At 41.7% G+C, this 18,762-nt stretch overlaps 1 protein-coding gene across 17 annotated transcripts in view; it reads right to left on the bottom strand.

Annotated features, from left to right (window-relative positions):
- Positions 1-18,762, bottom strand: part of osa (trithorax group protein osa) — a 368,269-nt gene that overhangs the window by 32,041 nt on the left and 317,466 nt on the right. For 6 of the 17 annotated variants that reach the window (XM_067790615.1, XM_067790561.1, XM_067790591.1 and 3 more), the window contains 6 exons: positions 12,334-12,583; positions 12,047-12,203; positions 11,476-11,967; positions 10,637-11,413; positions 10,029-10,207; positions 9,704-9,958 (listed from right to left, as the gene is read on the bottom strand). In XM_067790615.1, coding sequence (XP_067646716.1) covers positions 9,704-9,958; positions 10,029-10,207; positions 10,637-11,413; positions 11,476-11,967; positions 12,047-12,203; positions 12,334-12,378 — 1,905 coding nt within the window. In that variant the 5' untranslated portion in view covers positions 12,379-12,583. The remainder of the gene's footprint in view (positions 1-9,703; positions 9,959-10,028; positions 10,208-10,636; positions 11,414-11,475; positions 11,968-12,046; positions 12,204-12,333; positions 12,584-18,762) is intronic. The other 11 variants (XM_067790540.1, XM_067790495.1, XM_067790506.1 and 8 more) reach the window with 5 other exon arrangements.

Raw genomic sequence — 18,762 nt, 5'->3', positions numbered from 1 at the left:
GCCACAGCAACATCAACAGAGGAGCATAAGAAGAAGACCGGCGGGATAACACAAATCCGCCGGAGTTGCCTGCATTCATTCTGCAAAGCAATTTTCTGGCGGCCAAGTCGAGTTGAGTTCGCCTTTCGCCATATGCCAAAATCTATTTAAGCCTTCTTAAAAAATCCTTGCGCAATTTCTGGATGGCTGCATCAAATATGCGAAGAGCTCTTCCGTTGCTTATGATATATTTTTCGACTTAAAATGAAGAATATTGTTGTTGTTGTAATAACAGTGAGAATATTGTGGTAGAATGTAATTACATATTTTAGCACAAATTTGTACAAATAAGTGTTCTTTCTTAAAATAATAATTTTCCTTTAACTATTTTGATACATTCCCTCACATTGGTAATACCTACATTTCTCCCATAACCAGTTTCCGCTTTTTCGAACATTGTTCAGAATAGGAGGAAAGGAAGAAGTGAAAAAACTCACAAGGAATTTTTATTTAGAATACGAGGAATGGGAGAAGGGAAAAAACTCGCACGGAATTTTCGTTTAGAATTGGGCTGATAATGTAATAGGCTGCAATTGCAAAAAACTGACAATGATTTCCGAACTCGACTCTTACATGTGCTCTCTGAGAGTACAATGCAACACGACGGAATCCGGAAGCATATCTCTACAGCACTTCGTACCGCCGCCGAGGAAAAAATGGTTACAGGCGAACATAGAAAAACAACAGGTATGATGAAGAATGCCGAAAGCGAAGACGCTGCCTACAGGGCTACGTTAAAAGCGAACAAGAAGAGTGTGTGAATTGAAAAGCGAAGCGAGACGCTTTTACAGTACTCACTGGAAGAAGCTACAGGCCTGCCAAAATACTGCTCTCAGACCCGCCACGGGCTGTCTCCTTATGTCCTCAGAACACCATCTACATAACGAGGCGAGAATACTCCCCATCAGGGAGAGAAATGAGATGCTAACCAAACAGTTCCTGTTGATTACCCAGAATCCTGGGCATCCCAACAGACATCTGATTGATGAGCCAACACTGCCCAGGGGCTTAAGGAGTCATCTCCGTAAGCATTATGAGGTAATACGGCACCTGAGAATTCATCAGTATGAAGCCAAAAAACACATGCAGGCCCTCAGTGAACTCCATAAACAGGCATCGTACCTTTATGCCAGGAATTGCCCGGTGAATCCAGTACTCAAAGAACAATACCCAAAAAATCACGGAAGAGGAACGCACGCTCCCCATGGAAACGCGAGTCAATCTAGCTCAACTTCTATCTGGATTCTGTAACAGGTCAAACTCTTACCTATACAGAATCAACCCCGACATACAAAATGTATGCCCTGCTTGCAATGTGTCCCCACATGACACCAACCATCTCTTTAATTGTAATGTGGAACCAACGCCTCTAACACCCCTCTCATTATCGTCCACTCCTGTTGAAACAGCAAATTTCCTTGGACTGCCGTTAGAGGATATTGATGACAATTTGTGATCGGACGCACCTATTGGATGGGGCAAAGCACTGCTACAACAACAAAAACAGACGCATTTACAGCAAGAAAGAGAGCAGAGGCAGAAAAGCGTGAGTCTTTTGAGATTGAGCTGGTAGTAGAGCAGGAATAACGCCCCCAAATTGTACTAAAAAACGTCGGTAACAGGCGGAAGGTTTTAAGTCCGGGGCAAATTCTTCTAAGAACGAAAACGGCGACCTTATAACCGATGTTCATTAAGTACTTAGATTATGGAGGTAACACTGCCTTACTTTCCTAAATGTAGAGCGCGTTCAGCAGCCCAGGGAAGATGATGAGCTCGGGGGTCCCAATTAAATTTTCAGACTTCTTAGCATCACATATAAAGTCCTGTACAGCGTATTATGCGAGACATTGAACTACACCGTGATTGGACCCTATCAGTGTGACTTCAGACCTGGTAAATCTACCTTCGACCAGATTTTCACCATGTGCCAAATCTTGGAAAAAGCCCGCGAAAAAACGACTTACACACCTCACCTCTTCGTAGATTTTAAAGCTGCATTCGATAGCTGAAAAAGGAGTTGCCTATATGCCGCTATATCTGAATTTGGTTAACTCACGTCAGAATTGGGAAGGACTTCTCCGAGCCGTTCAAAACTCAACGATATTACCCCCTATAGTGCGATTTCTTTAATTTGATGCTGCAGAAAATTATACAAGTTAACCGCTCTGGTACTATATTTTATAAAAGCGTGCAATTAACGGCGTATGCTGACGATAGTAATATCATCAGCCTTAAGGCGCGCGCGTTCTGCATACTCTAAACTGGAAAAGATGGGTTTGCTGGTGAATGAGGACGAAACGAAGTACCTGCTGTCATCAAGAAAAGAGTTAGCGCGTTTGCGCCTCGGCAACCACGTCACTCTGTTGGGAGCCATAAGGACTTCCTTTAATTGGGCACTAGCATTAAAACAAACAGCAAAGTCAAATTTGAAATCCAGCGAATAATCATTCTTGCCAATAAATGTTGCTTTGGACTTGGTAGGCAATTAAAAAGCATTGACTATGACAACATGAGATTAGGATCTGGGATTGTTTAAGGGAAAAGGTTCTTCGAAAGATTTATGGGCCTCTACGTGTCGGCGACGGCGAGTACTGAAAAATAATTAATGATGAGCTGTACCAGCTTTACGTAGACATCAAAATAATGCAGCGAATAAAAACCAAGCGGCTACGGGTTATGCGAATGAAAGATGATGCTCCGGCTAAGAAAGCTTTTTTTATCGTAACTCGCCTATGGAAGCAGAGGAAGAGCGCGGCCCAAATCCGCTAAAAGGACCAGGTGGTTAGGTAAGGTTTAACTAGCCGGTCAATAAAGATCTCACATATACTGAATGTATCCATAGTGTTACAAGAATTTGTCTGACGACCAAACGGAAGAACCCCAATCAGGTGCCAGAACATATGTTTTAGAATAACTCCGTCCTCTTTGCACATACGAGCAGTTTTCTAGGACTCAGCTTAATTGCTACCTCGAGATCTGGCAACTCAGACGCACCTAATAGCTGGAGCATTGACCTGGCGAGCGCAGGACACGAACACAGAACGTGCTTAACCGTTTCTTCCAGCAGCTCACACTTCCTGCACTTGCTGTTACTGACGAGACCTAACTTATAAGCATGTGGCGTCAGGAAGTATGCCCATCGTGAGCCTTAAGTCTTCTCTCTTCAGAGATATGAGCCACTTTGTGAGTCTAACTATCGTAGGCTTTGCACGTGAACTTAGAAATTTTGCAGCCCGGCGCGGTTGTCCACGCCCTTCCTGCTTGATGGATCATAATGTGACGAATATTAGCATCACTAAGTGATACTAGCACCACTAAGCTGATACTAAGCAGCCACTCGTATCTACGTAAACAAATCAATCATCATTTACACACATGCATACAAAGCAACGAAGAGATACTCAAAAACACATGTAATCAATAGCCGAAGTAGTACTCACGCATACACACGCATATGGCTACAAACTACAAATATACAAGTATATGGCTGGTAACCAAGCATGAATTTCGCGAAATTACTAGACCTTAGGAGAAATGGGTGAACGAAGAACCCGAGAGTATAAAAACAGCGCAAGCTGAGGCATGACTAATCAGTTTTGATTTAAACACGCTATTGGTTGTGAAGTATAATTGTGAAGTACTGCTCTCTAAGTAATCTTAATAAAGACCAGTTTGCAATACTAAATATTGGAGTGATTTATTCGACAATTTAGCGATTCTAACGTTAGCTGAAGGTTTGGAATAAGTGGAATTTCACTAAATTCGTTACAATATGCAATTCCTGTCTTCTTTTGATTTCTCCCAAACGGATTGGGATATCTATCGTCGACTCAGCGCCCAGGACCAGGTGTAAAACTATTTAAATTCCTTTACTGTTAACAAATGGCGACAGTTAGCACAGCGACGAAGCGACTGGCGACACGCCTTGATGTGCGGCCATAACCGTTTAAACGGTTAAGCGCCAATTAAGTAGTTCTTGGTTTTCATTAGGTAAAATTTGGCCATATCATGACAAATGACAATATACATTGACCAATAAGTGAAAACGACAATTGCCCAACGGGTTGGCAGATTTGACCTAATAAAACCAAGCATTAGTAAGCAAAACTAGCTACCAATAAAGAAGCAGAAAATATTAATGTCATGCAAAATTTAATATATAAAATTGTACGATAAAAAAGTTAAATCTTTAAAAGATGCATTGAGAAACAACACTAGAAGTAACTACAAATCTGCGATGATATTTAATTGCTATCAAACTTTGTTATCAGAAACTACTGTAATTAGTGCATTTTGTTTAGACGAATTTTTGAAAAGGCAAAAGATCGCTGTGGTATTTACCACAGTTTTTATTATATACACCGAAAGAAATAAAACTATTAAAATCACTCAGGTTTGTTGTTTCTGAATTAGAACAGACATTCAGTAAAATTTATCGCATTAGTGTTAATTCAACAGAGTTTTTTGTCAACAAAAAACACAACTTTTTATTATTTCAACAGCAGAAAACCACTTTATATTATGTAAAACTTACAGATTCTCAATCAATCTAACTGATTTTTCTGTTAAAAGAACTGATTTCATTGGTAATTTCAACAGCGAACAAGTCTCAATATTATGCAAATGCATCAACTAATTTTAAAACAAACTTACGCTCAGGGCGCTCATTACTTTGTGCTTATGACTATCGCGTCACAGAAATCTCTGTCATATCAACAGCAACTGTTAATCTTTTGTTAACGGAAATCTGTTATTTTAACAGTATTTATTGATATTCTTAGTGTGGCATTAATAACACTATGCGACAAAATCAACTTTTTTTCTGGGTATTGGACCAAACCGTCGGTAAAGTGGAACACATTGCAGATATGTGAACTGCCAGCCGCCATATGGCGATCTTCCATCCAGCCGTCGATATATAAATATTCAGTTGTAAAATTTCTAAATTTCTTGACTTTTCCATATTTTTACAAATATTTAGATAAACACTATGAAAATATATTACGCTAAGCAATTTTGAGAATCCTAATGTAATTAGCCTAGGCTTAAATGTGTAATTCGATTTGAAAATAAATTTGCTACAATTTGAATTTGTTTAAATCTCTTCCAGCGATTATCTTCTGTAAGGGCATTAATACACAGCGCAACTTAGCTCCGATTAACTTAGCACTTAGCGCTATAGAAATTCTCTCCTCACTAACGTTAATTTGCTTGGGCAGGCTTTGAACAAAATAATGAAAAAAATAATAGCTTTATCATTCAATTGAACTAGTTCTAAATTCGTTTTAATCAAACGAACTAAACTTCATTGTAGCCAATTTGCCTCCCCAGAAAATTATCACCCTTTTCCCGTCTTTAGGCGCAGGCGCTAGACGCGTACTACTAACATTTCGGTTTGATAAACGCTACATTGGTGAGGAAGCCGGAAGGAGATATCTAGTCCCAGGTACGGTGAAAAGATGTTGAAGATGATTAAGTTTTCTCCGGGTTGACCCCGAGTCCCGAGCTACTTGCCCAGTTACATATTATAGATTGCAGAGTTTGAAAGAATTTTCCCCACATAATAACACAAATATCGACCGTGTAGACAAACTCCTTATGGCCCTTCACTTCCATGAGTTGTAGTACTCGGTTAACTGTCACTACCCAAAGTAGCGGTGGTCTCTACACCTCCTTGTGGGGTGCCTCCATTTTCCAGCCTAGGGGGAGGGGCGTATGACCACCTAGCTCCGTGAAAATCCTCCTGCAAGTAAGCAGTTTGTTTATAAACTCAACTAGGTATGCGCAGATACACGCAGGCACGTTAACTCGGAAGTGATTACTGCATTCAAGAATGCCACCAGTGTGTATTCTTTGAGGTCGAGCGACCTTAAAACGACAGATACTAAGGAATGCAGAGCATTTTCGGTTGATCTGCCTTTAATATAGGCACGTTGAGCTTGCTAAAAAAGCGATGAGTCGATCGATCTCATGATATTGTGGCGAATATTAGCAAGACTAAGGCATACTATAATCTCTAAGCCGATACTAAGCAGTGACTTGTATCTACATAAACAAATGTATCATTATGTCTACACAAATGTACATACAAGAAGCGGAGAGATATGCACAAACACATGCATATATCTGAGATACTCACAATAGTATGCAATCATCGGTTGAAGTATCACTCACATATACACGCGCATATGACAAGCTATAAACGTGCATATGTAGTTAGAGTAGAAAAGAGTATAAAAGCAGCACCAGCTGAGGCATGAGCAATCAGTTTGATTTAAGCACGCTATTGGTTGTGAAGTACTTTCAAGTAGTCTAATAAAGACCATTTTTGCATTATTGAATATTGGAGTTATTTATTCAACAGTTTAGCGATCCGAACGTTAGTAGACGATGTAAAATAAGTGGAATTACCCTAAATTCGTTACACCATAATCTTTCAGAATTTTTTAGAAAAAAGGAAGATAGGCTTATATGCCTATAATCGTTGGGTTTTGAGTGAAAGGCTTTCCACGCCTTAACCTCTCTTCATATTGCGGGTACGTAATTTAGCCTTAGTCTGCTTACAAATATAACCCTTATACATGGCATAAAAAGTTCGGAAGTGTGTTGCAGTTTGGCCTAAAGATAACATCCGGCCCGCTGACTTATATGGCTCAATCATCTGCGATGTCTTTTATTAACTCTGGCTAGAGGTCTGTCCGCTGATTTTGGTAGCAGGCACATCCTCGCATGTTGAAGTGTGTATTTAAAAGCACGTTCATAGTGTATGTGCAAGAAATGGGCCAAGTACCATCCACCTTCTGGAAACAACTTAAAGGCGTTTGCGATCAAGGGACCACCCTATTCAAACGGCAGGCAACAGGGTAGATTCAACGTCCCAGAATGTTATATTCAGTTTTGTGTTCCAGGTTTTTCCGCATAGTTTATAATTGAAGACTCTAGCCGACCGCCGTGGTGTGATGGTAGCGTGCTCCGCCTACCACACCGAAGATCCTGGGTTCACACCCCGGGCAAAGCAACATCAAATTTTAGAAACAAGATATTTCAATTAGAAGAAAAATTTTCTAAGCGGGGTCGCCCCTCGGCAGTGTTTGGCAAGCACTCCGAGTGTATTTCTGCCATCAAAAGCTCTCAGTGAAAACTCATCTGCCTTGCAGATGCCGTTCGGAGTCGGCATAAAACCAGTAGGTCCCCTCCCACAAATTTGTAGGAAAACTTAAAAAGGAGCACGACGTAATTGGAAGAGAAGCACGGGCTTAAATCTCTTCGGAGGTTATCGCACCTTACATTTATTTTTTAACCGATTACAAAAAAAAAAGTAGGACTTACATTGAAGTTTTATTTTCTGCGGTGTCGTCATGAAAAATTCCTTTTATAGTCTTGTATGTTGGATCTAAACGATTTTCCGAATTAGCTAACTAACTCGGGACTAGCGCGTTGTATATCAAGCTAAAGTCTGATTCTATACTTTCTTAAACTTTACAGCTACTAAAAATAAAATATGTGAGTGCAAACATTTTTAAAATTGGATTCGGTGTAAAAACCAGACCTGTTAAATTTGAATTAGAATTAGTAATAAATTAATTAAAATTAGATGTCTACTTCAATTGCCAATGATTATTTGATATGTTTTCCGAAGAAACTAATTGATAGCCATTACAAAAATTACAAAAAAAAAAAAAATATGTAAGCAAAAGTAATCAATAATAATAGAAAATAATCTAAAAAAAAATCAAAAGATTAAATAAAAATAATCAATTAATTTTGATCATTATTTTCATAAAACCCAATTTGATGTTTACTTGCCATTATTTTCCATTTTTAATGATTATATTATAATCAATTGATTACTTCAGTGTTTTAAATTTTTTTTTCAATAATCGTAAAAAGTTCTTATTTTTCTATCATTAAAAATGGAAAATAATGGCAAGTAATCTTTAAATGGTTTCTTAAGAAAATAATCAACTAAGCCGGTAATCATTACGATTAATAAATATTATTTAACAGGTCTGTATAAACATAATTTTCACCATATCTTCAAAATTCTATCAAATGATGTACAAAAACTGATCCTGGTATTATTTGTTTTTATTATATAATCAAGCTGAATCCTAGTGACTAGCTTCCTTTTCGACATGACACTCAACTTTTGTCTTGTCGAAATTTTCGAATAGAGACTATAGTCTCTGAGAAAGAATGCTGGGGCCTTATTTGAAATGAGATACGAACGCTGTCAAATTAAACGCATTTTTTGCGAAAGTAATTTCTTTTGATTCGAGTTACATAATAACCGCTGGTCACCAGGATTCAGTTTGTTATTAATCAACAACAAATAACATTTAAGTACGTAGGACTAGAAGCGAGTAACAATATTTTGCTATGAACTCAAGTTATTCTTATAACTCAAACGAGCATCAAATAGTCCAAATAAATTTAACAATAATTTATAGCATAAGTAGAATGATTTGTAAAAATATTTGTTGTTGTTATTAAAACCGCTTGACTTAGAATCGAGATTGAAACCAATAAATTTTAAGGATGCTCATATTCATATGGAAATTTTTTATGTATTAGATTTTTCGTATGATTACTGATAAATTATTTGTCGATTCATTAAATTAATTTTGTTGCTATTAGTCTGAACGGATGAAATAATCTTAAATTCGAAACATCTATGTTGAATGTTGAAATGAAACTAAGTTTTAACCGGAACTTCCTAGCACTAATTTTAGAAACTTAAACTTTTATGAATGTTTTGTTTGTTTAATCGTGAGTTCAATTTATACTTATTATTTAAGAATTCATGAGCATGAATATTCAGTTATTATGTTTTCTAAGAGAAACTGAAAAGAAAGAAAGAAACGTTTACTGGCATATTGCGATGGTACCATTTCGAAAACCGCCACGTAATTATCATCAGGCAATTTCGTAATGTTATCAAAGGTTTCACTGAGATTCGAACCGCGAATCACACGGTGAAACTGCAGTTGCTTTAACCACTAGGCTATCCTGCTTGTATTTGTTTCCTTGCCTGATTCAGTTTGCGGTTCGAATCTCGCTGAAACCTTTGATAATATTACTTAATTGCCTGATGATGATTACGTGGCGGTTTTCGAAATGGTACCATCGCAATGTGCCAGTAAATGTATTTTTCTTTCTTTTCAGTTTCTCTTAGAAAACATAATAGTTGAATATTTAATTATTATGAGCCGGTGTTAAGCTCACAAATTCTTAAATAATAGGTTTAAACTTTTATTGGTTTCAATTATGATTACAAAAAAATAAAATCGCTATAAAAAAAGCAGGAGTAATATGATGAATACGGTGGTGATTGTGATTGATGATAATGATGAAGATTGATTATTTATAGCACGCTATGAATTTAATTAAGTGATGATTAAATTGATGGTAATGATGTTGCTAGTCTTTACAATGCACAATTTTATAAAATTTTTTATTTGGGACTTTTTCTATTTTTTTGGTTTGATTAATATAACTTTGCTAATTTTGTGGGTAGCTGTACATAACAGTGGTAGTAGTAGTAGTAGTAGTAGTAGTAGTAGTGGTGGTGGGTATTTGTTGGTTTTTTGCTATTTGGTAGTACTAGTAGAAGGTAGTGGTAGTGAATCTAAAAAGAAGTTAGTAAAAGGAATTACTACGGCACCTTGCATACCTCGACGAATCCTCCACGTTCTTTTACATAAATATATAACCTATACAAATCGAGCGGCTGCTTCGATATTGTTGGACAGGCGGTGATTGGTGTACGACGCTCCTCCATGAAGGCGCGCAATTTATCTAACCAACTACGTCTTTCCGGATTATCATCCATTTCATATAGTTTACATAGGCTATCGGATTTTTTCGTAGACGTTGTACGAAAAGTCTCTTGTGGCGGTACATGGCTATTAAATACTTGCTGTAAATACCGAAAAAATGAAACATTATTAACAATGCGTACATTTTACTCAACTAAACACACAACTTACCGGACTAGCTGGTGTTCGCGTCCAATTCGGCGGTGAACTCATTTCATATTCCTCACCAGGCCCACCCGGATGACCAGGATGTCCGACTGGCGATGTACTTGGTGGCGCTAAATGGCTTTGGCTATATGGATCGTTTTTACGTGATTTTGGTGTTGTGCATTGTGGATCTTCACCAGAAGCTACAAAATTTGTTTCGGAATATAAATTGTTGTCATTGAAAAAAGGTTTTTTTTTTTATTAATCTACAATTACATATCGCGTGCCGAGTGAAATATCAACCTGGCTGGGATGCCGTTTAAAAAAAACCCTATTTCAGAAATATTTTAAACCAAAAACGTCTTACTTCAGAATTTATTTGCACAACGCGCCACCTCTGAATTTGATTCAAAAACGCTCGCTCAGCATAATTTCAATACATTTTGAGCTGCGATAGGACGTTGATGGACAAATCTCTGAGATATTGCGTGCTTGCACCGTTCTCTGTGTCTAGGTTATTATACAAACTAATTCTGCAATAGCTCCTTTTCGAACTGACAACTTAAGAAAGCGTGATATTGCACTCAGCCGTCGATATGTATTATATATTTCGCTTGCGCTCATTAGCTCACCTGCTGATGCATTTGACAGCGTACTTTGTTGGCTAACTTCGTCAATTGGTGCGCCATCAGGACCGGTCGTCACCACAGACGTGACTGGATGTGGTCCCGATGCTGTAGACGAACCTGATGAACTAATACCGTTATCCTGTGAGATGTGCTCACCATCACCGGGCAACACTACACCACCACTGCCGCCAACATTACCGCTCAATCCCATACTGCCACCTGGACCTAGAGCACCACCACCACCACCTGGACCACCCATAGCTTGTGGTGGTGTACTTGTTGGTGGCCCCATACTAGTGGGTCCATGCGGTGGTCCCATGTGATGTGGTGGACCCATTGGCATACCTGGATGCATACCTGGTCCATTGCCATAACCCTGTTGCGGTGCTGGACCGCTACCATAGCCACCTTTATGTTGTAAATGCTGTTTTAAATAGTTTAGCGGACGTGGTGAGCCACCGCCCGGTTGTTGTGGTGGACCGCCAGGCGGTGGTGTACCTTTGCCCTGTATATGATTGCCCATAGACGCTGCGCCAGCGCCCCCTGCTGCACCACCACTACCAGCACCTGGTCCGCCTTGTGGCGATGGTGGCACCCAATTCTGATAGGGTGGATATTGTGCATGTGGACCACCCGCGCCTGTATGATTCGGCATTGGTCGTCCGGGATATTGTGAACCAGCACCAGGAGGCATACTATTCGCAGATGTTGGTTGATTTGAAGGCGGAGGTGTGGGCGCATAACCGCTGGGCGTATACTGTGGACGTGGCGGGTAAGTTCCTGTAAAGAGTGCACATTTTTTAGAAACTATATTTTTTTTCTTTTGCATAAGCTCAACTTACCTTGAGAATATTGCTGCGATTGCTGCGATGGTGGATAGCCAGTGGGTAGACCTTGTGGCCCTGGCCCCGGACTTTGTTGTCCCGATCCACCCATCTTATAAACGCCATGCATATGTGGTGGCGGTGGATAGCCACCTGCTCCAGAACCTGCACCCTGTGGTGATGCTGTTTGCATGCTATTCATGCCTTGATTTGGTTGCGGCGGCTGTTGTTGCTGATGCTGCTGCTGCTGTGCGCCCGTTGGTGTGCCTGGCCCAACCTGTTGTTGTGTACCACCTACACCAGCTGGACAACCAATAGACTGTTGCTGCTGAGATTGCTGTTGTGTAGCCATTTGTTGCTGTTGTTGCTGTGGACCGCCGCCACCGCCAGCACCTTGCGCCGTTTGCATATGAGACGGTGGTGGTGGTGGTCCAGATACACCTGGCTGTTGCATTGGGCCGCCACTACTCGATTGATTACTTGAGGGTCGTGAAATGGGATGATTTTGAGCTAAACGTGGAGAGTCAAAAACAATTATTGTTTTATTATGAGTGGCCAATATATTTGCTTGGTGTAGTGTATTCCTTACCCACTGCTGGTGACATGGAACGGGAACCGGATGAGCCTGTTGGTGAAGGTGTTGGTCGCATTACCTGCTGCGAATTTGGTGTACCTGGCGGTCCCGAGCCCATGCCGCTGTGTGCGCCTCCACTCGAACTATCGTTACTATTCTGTCCGATTAATTCCTGTGTGGAAAAGAGAATATGAAAATAAAAAGTTGTGATAAGTCTAGTTATTCTTTGAGTCATGTATGTGTTTAGCGAATATTTTAGGTATAAAAGGATTTAAGTTAAAATTGTGAAACGAATACAATACTTTGTACAAACTTTCGAAATGCTCCCAGGGCAGAATTTTATTCATGTTTCTCTGGATTTTTATCTTATTTTGATTTTGTATTTTTTGTATTTATTTTCGGTGTTGCTCTTGTTGGGTTATTCTGTTTTTGAATATATTTTTCGTAGTGCACTCTTTTTTATTTAATGATTCGTCGACAATTTCCATAATTAGAAAAATTGAGTTTCTTTGCTCAAATTGAAATCGATTTTTTTATTTTGTATTGCTGTCACTGCGTTAATAATAAAATTTTTTTTTTTTCAAATTCAATTTTTTTTTTTACTACTTCACAAAAAATATTTCCCTACACAGTGAATATAATGGAAACAAGTGAGTGTGGAAAATCTAGCAGAGCTAATATGGCGCTATAATGAAGTGGATTGGTGGTTCCTAGGCGAATTCAGCACAAGTTGTCCCATCAGCTAAGGCGAATTCAATACGCAGTGCAGAAGAATTCCGGGAAGGTATCGAACCCAATCCGGGTCCGTCTCCTGACCCCGGTCCTGAGAAATGGTTTTGCTGCATTTGCCAGAAAAGAATCTTTTTAGGACGGTCATACTCTGTTCAGTGTGTCTCGTGCAAGGGATGGTTGCATCGGACAGGTTGTTCTGGGCTTGATCCCAAAACCCGACGTCCACGTAACTTTTATAAATCTTTTGTGGCTCCTTGCTGCTCACGCTCAAGGGCGTCCCGTAGTCTACGCCTAAGCGTATCCCCACTACCTTCCAGCAGCCTCGCTGCTCAGCAAGCCACAACAAGTACCCGCTGCTGCTCGCGCCCCACGGCGCCAACAACTCAAACAGCTGATACCACTCATAACTACTACCTTCGTAGTAGAGCTGGTAGCAATGCTGAGCATCAGCCCCTGCCCCCGTCTTCTTCTCCGCCCCCCCCCCCCCCCTCTTTTCTGGCAGTAATCGTGCAGGTTAGGGAAACAGACTCTTAGTCCCTGCCTCCGTTTGCACCGTCTGCCAGCACAGAATATATAGGTTTGCGACATCCGCTCAATGCAGCTCCTGCCTTGGGTGGTGCCACTTACCTAGATGTTCTGGTCTCCGCAACGGCAACCCCTCGACGGGTTTCATCGCAATTGCGTCCTGGCCTTCCACAACCTAGGCGTAGTCACCCGTCACTTACCCCTAGAGTGGCGGCGTCACCCCTCATGCACTTCAGAATTCTGCAGTTAAACTGTAATGGACTAACTGGGAAGATTACGGAGATAGTCGATTTCATGAAGCGGCACAACATCCGCATTGCTGCGATTCAAGAGACTAAACTCACAGCAAGATCTGCATTGCAGACCTGCTCTGGTTATAATGTGCACAGGAAAGACCGCGAGAGCGGAAATGGAGGCGACCTCGCGTTTATTATACACCACTCTTTGCAATATTATATATTTGATCCTGGCATCGACCGCAGGGACAATGTCTTAGAACGTCAAGGCCTATCTGTCCGGTCAGGCGATGCAAATCTAGAAATCATCAACATCTACATCCCTCCTGTCACCTGTTGCCCAAGTGGATACCGCCCTAATATCGAGGCCTTACTCACTGGCAACAATCGCATTATCTTAGGCGATTTCAATGCCCATCACGACCTATGGCATTCAAACTTGCGGGCGGACAGTAGGGGTGAGATGTTGGCGGATCAAATAGACGAAACGACGTTCTGCACAATAAACGGAGACGCCCCCACACGTATGGTAGGAAGCTGTCATAGCTCGCCAGATATCTCAATCGTGAGCGCAGAACTCGTAAACTGCGTCAACTGGCAGCCGATGGTAACATTGGCATCCGACCACCTGCCCATACTTATTTCGTTCGAGCGTACCGCCGACTTCATCGTCACCGAAAAACGCACTTTCATAAACTTCAAAAAAGGAAAGTGGGAAGAATATAAATCTGCAACAGACAGCAGCTTTGCTGCCCTCCCTATCCCGACTGATGCCCGCCAAGGGGAGCGTGCCTTCCGTAAGGTCATTGAATCCGCCTCGGCACATTTCATTCCCGCCGGGAGAATTCCCGAAGTCCGGCCCACTTCCCGGCGGAGGCCGCGAGCTTAGCGAGGGATCGCGACCTTATAAGACAGCTTGATCCAGGCGACCCCCAAATAAGGGATATAAACCAACGCATCAGATTGCTTGTGGACGAACACAAGCGGGCGAAATGGGAAGAGCACCTAAGAGGTTGTAACCTCTCTACCGGTGTAGGTAAACTTTGGAACACCGTAAAGTCCCTATCGAATCCGACTAAGCACAAAGACAAAGTTTCCATCGCCTTTGGCGATAAGGTGCTGTCGGATGCGGAAAAATGCGCGAGCGCTTTCTGCCGACAATATATAATGCATCCTACGGTCGACAAAGATAGACGGAGAGCCAATAGACACGCACATAAACACAAATTCAGCGCGTCACCAATCACCATCACCGCTAGAGAGGTTGAAGACGCCATTGGTCGCGCTAAACCATCCAAAGCAGTGGGCCCAGACGGCATAGCCATGCCGATGCTTAAAAACCTAGGGAAAGAGGGTTTCAAATATTTAGCGCATGTCTTCAACCTGTCTCTTTCCACCTTTGTCATACCCGAGAAATGGAAAATGGCCAAGGTGGTCCCGCTACTAAAGCCTGGGAAACCAGCTAACGTAGGTGAGTCATATCGTCCGATATCTCTCCTATCGCCAGTGGCAAAGACGCTTGAAGCCATTTTGCTCCCTTATTTCCAAGCACATTTGCAGCTAGCCCCTCATCAGCATGGCTTCAGAAAACTCCATAGCACTACCTCCGCGCTAAATGTCATTAGCACCCAGATAAATTGCGGTTTGAATCAATACCCTCCACCATAGAACAGTACTCGTAGCGCTAGACCTATCAAAAGCTTTTGATACGGTCAACCATGGCTCGTTACTGCAAGACCTGGAAGGGTCTACCCTTCCCCCATGTTTTAAAGGTGGACCGCAAATTACCTGGGTGGTCGGCAGGCATCGGTGCAATTCAGAAACGAAACATCAAAACAAAGGAGAATTAAACAAGGGGTGCCACAGGGTGGTGTCCTATCCCCACTTTTGTTTAATTTCTACATATCTAAGCTACCTTCACCACCGGAAGGAGTCACAATCGTTTCCTACGCCGATGACTGCACAATAATGGCCACAGGCCCAGGCCCAGAGATCGATGAGCTATGCAATAAAATAAACGGCTATCTCCCTGATCTCTCCAGTTTTTTCGCCTCGCGAAACCTGGCATTGTCACCGACTAAATCTTCCGCGACCTTATTTACAACATGGACGCCCCAAATGTCGACCATATTGAACATCCACGTCGATGGCACTACGCTACCGACTGTCCTACACCCCAAAATCTTGGGTGTGACGTTTGATCAGGATCTACATTTTGGTGCGCACGCATCCGCAATTGTTCCAAGAATCCAGAGCCGTAATAAAATCCTCAAATCCCTTGCTGGCAGTACCTGGGGAAAAGATAAAGAAACGCTCTTGACCACATACAAAGCAATTAGCCAGCCGATTACGTGCTACGCGTCACCCATATGGTCGCCAAGCCTACAAACCACCCACTGGAAGAAACTACAGGCCTGCCAAAATACTGCTCTCAGAATCGCCACGGGCTGTCTTCTTATGTCCCCAGAACACCATCTGCATAATGAGGCGAGAATACTCCCCATCAGGGAGAGAAATGAGATGCTGACCAAACAGTTTCTGTTGAATACCCAGAAACCTGGGCATCCCAACAGACATCTGATTGACGAACCAGCACCGCCTAGGGGCCTAAGGAGTCATCTCCGTAAGCATTTTGAGGAAATACGGCACCTGAGAACCCAGCCGTATGAAGAGGAAAAACACAAGCAGGTCCTTGGTGAACTCCATAGACAGGCGTCGGACCTTTATGTCGGGAATTGCCCGGTGAATCCAGTACTTGAAGAAAAAGATCCAGAACTCGCGGAAGAGGAACGCATACTCTCCAGGGAAACGCGTGTCACTCTTGCTCAACTTCGTTCTGGATACTGTAACAGGTTAAACTCTTACCTATCCAGAATCAACCCCGACATACAAAATGTATGCCCTGCTTGCAATGTGTTCCCACATGACACCAACCATCTCTTTAATTGTAATGTGGAACCAACGCCTCTAACACCCCTTTCCTTATGGTCCACCCCTGTTGAAACGGCAAGTTTCCTTGGACTCCCGTTAGAGGATATTGATGACAATTTGTGATCGGTCGCGGCTATTAGGTGGGGCAAGCATTGCTACAACAACAACAACAACGCGACGTACAGAATGGTGAATAGTGATACCTCCACACGAAAAGCAGGAATCTCCAACAGCGCCCCCACTTGTCAGCTTATCTGCCTTTTCGTTACCATGCGTGCGGCGTGTAATAAAGAGAGAGCCAACGCTTGTTGCACTAAGACATCAAAATATATCTAAGCTGAAGAGCGTAAACATGGCAGGGAATATGAAAGTAATACGAAAGTTCATAGAAAATCCCGCATTGTAACTGTGTACGTGATGCAATGGCCCCTCCTCTCAGAATCTCACGAGAACTTTGAGGTGTCCATTGTGGACAAAACTCTTTGGGTTACAGGGAATCAATATACATCTCCTGATTCAGGGGTTACGGATGGATGCAGTGTTTTGCAACTCCTTTTAAGCCAGTTGATGAATGCATTGGAACCCCTAAATGATCTGGTGAGTCAAAAACAATGTTTTATTAGGATGGGTTCAAGAAAATCGGGGACATGAAAGTAATGAACAGGTAGACTATCTAGGCAAGCAGTGTGGCGTAGCAGCATTCTTGGGCCCAGAGCCCTTTTGTTGACTCACAAAGGAAACCATAAGTAAGTGGGAAACAAAGCAGTTCAGACAACACTGGTTTGAATGCACAGGACAAGGGCAGGCCAAATTGTTTATACTCCCAGCAACGACAGTATAGCCATAATCAATAATCTAAGTAGAGAGAACCTACAAACTCAAATTGTGTACTATACGTGACACTGTAGTTTACGACATCACCTAAGTACGTTAAATCTATCCGATACACAAATCTGTCGTTTTTCTGAGCTAGAGTATGAAACGCCGGTTCACATTCGCTGCGGATGAGTTGCTCTGGCAAAGCAGAGACTTTCATATCTAGGTGGCGAGTCTGAATACGCTCGTGATAGGGAGTAAAAATCTTAAAGAGGTATTTAGGTACATTAAAAGCCTCCACATTCAATAATAGATACACTGAAAGGTCAAGCACAATAGATCTAAATAAAGGTCGCATTGCATTGAGACCTTATAATAATAATACCAAGTACAACATTAAGAAAATGTGAGCGATATGAATCGCATTTCCATTTGCACGGCTATACATAGTAAGAGCCTTGAAACGGTTTTGATAAAAGGAAGTAGAATTGAGTCCTTCGTCCCATTTAATAGGTGCGACCACTCATGGAACTTGGGGTGGGGAGGGATGGATGGCCTGAAGATTTAATGTGGCCAAATAAATCGTTCCCGAGATGGTCGGGCTAGCAACTTAATGGAGCTGTGTTACCGGAGCGTATCGGATCTGTATCCGGCAAAGGACCATCACATTGATAACACTCCCCAAAGCCTTCGGGGAGTGTCTTTATCGCTACAACAACAATAACTTGGGACCTGTTGTCATTATCGTGCAGTCATTGGCATAGGACACAATAGTATCTCCTTCTGGCCTTAGGGAGTTTTATCGATGTTGATGGTCCTTTGCCGGATGCAAATCCGGTATGACCACATGAAACCTTCTAGGCACCCTAGATCCATCAGGAATTCGGGTTCGCTAAAGCCTCGGCTGTTAATGAAACAGGATTCCCCACGGGCAGGTGAGGTTGACAATTGGGTTGGAGAAGCTACATATTGCTCTGGCAACCCCTTGAAGCAATTTGGTATTTTAGTCGCCTCTTACGACAGGCATACCTACCGCGGGTATATTCTAAGTCCCCTAACCCGATGGGGTAAAAGTTCTTAGTCGTACGCTTTGATGTGCTATAAAACTGCTTGGGTACTAAAATATGCTCTTATTTGTTTCTTTTTTGTATTTTTTTTTTTTTGTATTTGTATTTGCTGTACTTGAGCTCATACAATTGGTTCAGTGTTAAATAGTCACGTGCCCTCACTTACATAAATATTTAGCCGGCAAAACATTGAAAAAAATAAATAATAATATTAATAGAAAAAACAAAACCCAGCCAAATAAAATTAAATATTAGCTCTGCAACAACGTTTTTTTTTCTTTAGCAAAATTTTGCAGCTCAGTGTCATTATCTGCGTTGTGGCTTTCATTAATTCATGACGCCAAATGTGTAAGAGTGTTTGTTGTTGTTTACAGCATGTGAGCAGATAAAAATGTAGATTGTTTGCGTGGAATTTCTTAAATTA

Source organism: Eurosta solidaginis, chromosome 1, assembly GCF_040869045.1.
Source record: "Eurosta solidaginis isolate ZX-2024a chromosome 1, ASM4086904v1, whole genome shotgun sequence".
In the NCBI taxonomy this organism is placed as follows: Eukaryota; Metazoa; Arthropoda; class Insecta; order Diptera; family Tephritidae; genus Eurosta; species Eurosta solidaginis.
Note: the sequence above shows the minus strand (reverse complement) of the source record. Positions and strands in the feature narration are given on the sequence as shown.